Below are 5,732 nucleotides of genomic sequence, written 5' to 3'. Positions count from 1 at the left end.
TGGCTTCACACCCTGCAGAACCCATCCGGAAGACTCGTAAGGTGGGCCCTAGAGCTACAACAGTTTGACTTCGACATCGAGTATCGCAAAGGTACCCTCAACGTAGTCGCCGACGCGCTATCCAGATGCCCACTGAAAGGCCAAGAAGGCAATGCATGCCGTCCATGATCAACCGGACAGATGGTATGAAAGACGTACGCGCCAGGTACACGATCAACCAAAGAAACATCCCGATTACAAACTTATCGATGGCCGGCTCTTTCGGCACATCGCCCCACGCAATACGCTATCCAGGAGCACCGTCGACTCGAAGTCCTGAGAGAAAATCACGACGCCAGCACCGGCGTCGATGCCAACAATGTGCCGAATATAAGATAGACCAGCGCCGACCTGCCGGGATGATGGCCACCATGCAATGCTCACGACCATGGGAAGTTGTAACGGCAGATTTTGTAGGCCCACTACCACGCTCAACAAATGGCAACTCGTGCTTGCTAGTGCTCAGGGATAAGTTCTCCAAGTGGGTGGAACTCGTGCCAGTCCGGAATGCAACCACCGCCAGTGTTATAAAGGCGCTACGAGAACGCGTGATATACCGGTTTAGCTGCCCTGACGTATTCCTTACCGACAACGGGAAGCAATTCACCGGAAAGCCGCTTACACAGTTCCTGGAGAGCCACGGAATTCAACATCGTTTCACCGCCATTTACGCTCCACACGAGAACCCAAACGAGCGCACCAACAGAGTCGTGAAAACTATGATCGCCCAACGAGCAAAGGCCGATCACCGGACCTGGGACCACCAACTAGCCGAAATAGCTTTCGCGATAAATACATCACAACACGACTCGACAAAAACATCAGCAGCTGAGATAAACTTCGGGTACATACCAGCTACACCGAAACAAATCCGCAAAGAAGGAAACGTGCCCGACGAAGAAGCCACCACCGTGCCGACACTCACCGAGCTTTGGCAAGAAGTTTCTCGCAACTTGTCCACCGCAGCAAAACGCCAGAAGAGATACTACGATTTGCGCAGACGACCATGGAAGCCACTTATCGGCGAGAAAGTACTCAAAAGAGATCATCCGCTCTCTTCCGCAGTAAACAACTTTGCACAGAAGCTTGCTCCGAAGTATTCTGGCCCATATATCGTCAGAAAATTCAAGTCGACCAATACAGTTGAACTTGTGAAGCCGCCGGACGAGCCGCAAAGGCCGCCACCTTTCCGGCCACCCCCGGAAGCACGACCGCGGGTGCACCCGAATACAACCGCGTTATATGCGATAAGTACCGACAACACTGGGTCAGCTGCCCGAACTCGTCCTAGGGTACCCAGACAGCACCTGGAGCACAGCGTCAACGCCTCCACCCGAAGTCGGCCGGCCACAGAACCAGCGGCATTAGAAGCATTGCTACGACAGACGCCGCTCAGCACCAACGCCCGGAAGCTCCCGACCACCAGGCGAGCCCCAACGCCACGGGAAGCAGACCGTGAAGCTGGTGCTGCGACAGAGCCGCGCGCCGCCCAAACCCCGACGCACCCAGCAGGCCAAGCGAAGGCCCAGGTAACGCTCTCCGCCAAACAAAGCGACCTGCCGACTGCAGCTTCGCTCCAACTCGGCCAGCGACGCACGGCAAAGAGTACCGCGAGGAAGGAAGCCAGTACCGCGGAGCTACTCGCAGAGAAGGTGCAAGAGGCACCCGCTACAACAACGTCGGCATGCTCGAACGACGATGGGGCGTCTGCCCCAGCAATTGACAAGACCAACGTCGAGACGACGCCGCCTCACCCAAAAGCGACGCCAACCCCGACAACGATCCGGCCTCCAACTGCCGAGATCAGCGCGCAACCGGCCACGCCTGAGCCACTCGCAGAGAAGGTGCAAGAGGCGCCCGCTACAACAACGCCGGCATGCTCGAACGACGATGGGGCGTCTGCCCCAGCAATTGACAAGACCAACGTCGAGACGACGCCGCCTCACCCAAAAGCGACGCCAACCCCGACGACGACCCGGCCTCCAACTGCCGAGATCAGCGCATAACCGGCCACGCCTGACACATCACCCCCACAAGTGACACCGGTGGGCGAAATCCCAGTGTTCCTGGAAGGGCTGGTGATGACCAGACAGCATTTTATCAAGCGCTCCAAGCGAACGCTGTTCTTCCTGGGACGACGTCTAGCCCTTCAGAAGCTAGAAGGCGACCGGGTTCTGGTGCGATACGGCGAGGACAGATGCGTGCTTCACTTATACGAGTAACACCTCAGAGCAGCCGTTATAATTAAGTAATTAGCTTTAAGTATGTATTTGCATTACCTTTAACTGTACAATCCATCCCGTAGGCCAGAATTTAAAACTAGTTCTTTTACCAGTTACCATGTTATTCATGCATTTATACGATTACATTAAATGGGTGTCACTAGTTGTAAGCTATAAGACCTAATACGCCTTGTACTATAGGTTAAGAAATACTATTAAATAAAGGTTTCCACACCCGCTCCCCGTTCACGGCACACGCCAACTAGGACAGCCAGCCAGCCTCCAGCCGAACCATCGTGGGAGATCTCGTTCCACCCGCCGCCAGCGAAGTATCATTGTCCGCAGTCAGGGGGGGACTGTAACGTGGCTTTTACCACCTTACAATAATTTACGTCAACTTACCTCACTACAATGTTGAACGCCGCTAGAGCCTTCCACCGTGTACCCGCACCATACGCACACAACTTACCTCACTACGATGTTGGAAGCTGCTAGAGCTTTCCACCATACGTCCTAACGCACCATACGCATACTTACCTCGCTACGGTGACGAAAGCTGCGCTGTGCTGCTATATAAGCAAGCACTTCACATCGAGTGGGATCATTCCTTCCAGCACTCTGGCGAGGACGGTCGCCATCGACAGCATCAGGCAGGGGCAAGTTAAAAACAATAGAAATAGGAAGTAGAAGTAGGCAGTATGGGGTAGAAAATCACGCAGAAAAGGCATCATGCCAGTGCTCGCGATGACTGCCCTATACAGTAGAAGGGGGGGAGCGCACTACCTGCCCGGTAGTTGAGGGAATGCGCAGGCCTCGCGCAGAAAAGGCATCACCGCCGGGTGATGCCAATGCTCGCGATGACCCTACCCGGTAGTTGGGGGAATGCGCAGGCCTCGCGCAGAAAAGGCATCACCGCCGGGTGATGCCAGTGCTCGCGATGGCCCTGCCCGGTAGTTGGGGGAATTCGCGTGCCTTGCGCAGCAAAAGGCATCACCGCTGGGTGATGCCAATGCTCGCGATGAAACTGCCGTAGCCGCGTCGAGAACACGTGGCGTCAGTACCGCTGCTTACGGCACCGTTATTAAAACTAACGCGACTAACAGGCGACATGTAATGTAAGGACAGGGCAAGACAGTCGATAGTGGGAGGCCAACGAAGACGGTTGGCTATTAACGAAATCTCTCCTACACAGAGGAGTCCGTTCATCAATTCCGTTCGTTTTCATCACCGTGCCAGCTTCAACAAGCGTCAGCGCCTGGCTCATCAATCCAGTCCGTTTTCATCACCGTGCCAGCTTCAACAAGCGTCAACGCCTGGCTCATCAATTCCGTTCGTTTTCATCACCGTGCCAGCTTCAACAAGCGTCAACGCCTGGCTCATCAATCCCGTTCGTTTTCATCACCGTGCCAGCTTCAACAAGCGGCAACGCCTGGCTCGCCAATCTCGCTCGTTTTCATCGCCACTGTATACATCACGCTGGTCTGGCTGTCCACTGAAAGGGGGCTGTGGACACTTCATCTATTGAATTAAATATTTTATTTGCTAAGGGTTCGTGGGTCCCAAGACTGACCCTGGAGCGGCTGAGCATACCTCAGCTATGGAAGAAACCCCATTACAGTTTTAATTACTTTCGTATTATTCATAGGAAGAGGAATGAGATGGAAAAGCGAATTCGTACTTTTAGCCAAGTTTGGTAGTTTTATATTAAAAATTAGGTTGCTATTATTATAATATGCTTGGAGTTCCAGAAGTTCGTAAAGGTGTCCGTCCGAAACTAAGTCAATATTTTGGGACTTAAAATGGTGTCTTATTTCATCCAATTCATCTGGATGAAGAATAAGCTTTGATACTATACCAAGCTTTGCGAGCATTACAGCTTTTATTATGTCAGAGATATGGTTCAATAATAAATCTATATTATAATCCAGCTGATTCATGTATTGGATTTCTATTAGCGCAGTGTCTTCTTTTAGAATATGATTAGTTGTTTTTGCTGAGAGTTTTCCTAAAAATTTTGTATTGCTTTCCTGATTGTTATTTATATGCTCTGTCAAATTTTTAAATCTATGTATCATCTGTATATTCAAACTTTTTTGATTTGCCTATATTATTTTTGAATTTAATGTTGTGTCCTTGAGTTCTTGAATTTGTTTATTTATAGTCATAGCGTCATTTGCGTCCATGTTCCCAGTTACATATTTTTTTACAGTGCCTAAGCCGTTGAATAGTCCTCGTTTTGTACGTTTATATGGATTTAAAGTCTGTAGTTTGTTTTCGAGTCCCTTAAGTTTCAGCTTACAAATTTTAGCAGCATCTTTTAGAAGGCTACTTTTAATTTGTCTACGATAGTAATTAATTTTGAAGTTTGCGAATTATAATTGTCCGAGGCTATTGTATGAATGAAATTGAAATAACTTTCAATCGTTCTCGTGTGTCCAATCTTCAGGGCTATCAGATTCTGGTCTTTGTGAAAATTTTGTATTCCCAAGACTTGTCCGTAAGCAAAGGCTATTCTAAAAGTATATGATTGTTTATTATTTTCGTGGTGTCAGTTTAATTTTTGATTTGTGTAATTTTTTGTCTATAGTAAATAGTTTGTAAAGTAACGTCATTATCTTTTAATACTTTATGTTTTGAGAACACTTATTACACTTATTTTGTTTCTCCTACATTCTTTTCTATATATATCCTCTTCTTTGTTCCTACACTCTGGAGGTTTCTTAGATTTATTAAGACGACTAATATTTTTTTAATTTAGCTTTCATAACTTTTTCTTTAACAATAGGGTATAGTTTTTCTTTAAATTCATTTAACTTAACTAAAAAATCGTGCTTGTTGTCGTATTTTATGTCTCTTGAGAAGTTATACGGTCTTCCAAATGGTGTAAATGGTGTATGGTGTAAATTTTGTCGATGAATGGATTGTATTATTGTAAGTTATAAACGTCTCATCTAATATCTCTTCGTGATCTAATTCCATTGTCTTGGATTTTCTGGTTGTCATTATAATTCTGTATATTTCAGTTAGGGTTGAATGAAGTCGTGGAGAGTTGCTACTGGATTGTTGAAATGATGTGAAGTAAAGTATAATTTCATATTGTCTACAAAAATCTTTAAAAATGTTAGATATAAATTCGGTACCCTGATCACAAACAATTTTCTTAGGTATTCCCGCAATGTTCATAAATGTTTTTAAAGCTTTGAGCACACAAACGCTTGTTCTTGATGGTAATGTAAAGCCTGTCGCATATTTAGAAAACTTATCGATGATGGTCAAAATTCATTTACTATTTATAGTATATAACGGGTGAATTTTTTGAGGTTAGGATTTTCATGCATTAGTATTTGACAGATCACGTGGGATTTCAGACATGGTGTCAAAGAGAAAGATGCTCAGTATGCTTTGACATTTCATCATGAATAGACTTACTAACGAGCAACGCTTGCAAATCATTGAATTTTATTACCAAAA

General features: G+C 46.9%; 1 protein-coding gene across 1 annotated transcript; it reads left to right on the top strand.

Moving 5' to 3' along the window:
* Positions 1–248: 248 nt before the first annotated feature.
* Positions 249–2,045, top strand: LOC125779252 (proteoglycan 4-like). Its single transcript, XM_049459893.1, has one exon. The coding sequence runs from the start codon at positions 249–251 to the stop codon at positions 2,043–2,045; it is 1,797 nt and encodes a 598-aa protein (XP_049315850.1).
* The last annotated feature ends 3,687 nt before the right edge of the window (positions 2,046–5,732 follow it).

Source organism: Bactrocera dorsalis, chromosome 6 (genome assembly GCF_023373825.1).
Source record: "Bactrocera dorsalis isolate Fly_Bdor chromosome 6, ASM2337382v1, whole genome shotgun sequence".
Lineage (NCBI taxonomy): Eukaryota > Metazoa > Arthropoda > Insecta > Diptera > Tephritidae > Bactrocera > Bactrocera dorsalis.
Note: the sequence above shows the minus strand (reverse complement) of the source record. Positions and strands in the feature narration are given on the sequence as shown.

Bases quoted from the DNA above. Each gene is read 5' to 3' on its own strand.
- LOC125779252 (XM_049459893.1), top strand. From the start codon at position 249: ATGGCCGGCTCTTTCGGCACATCGCCCCACGCAATACGCTATCCAGGA.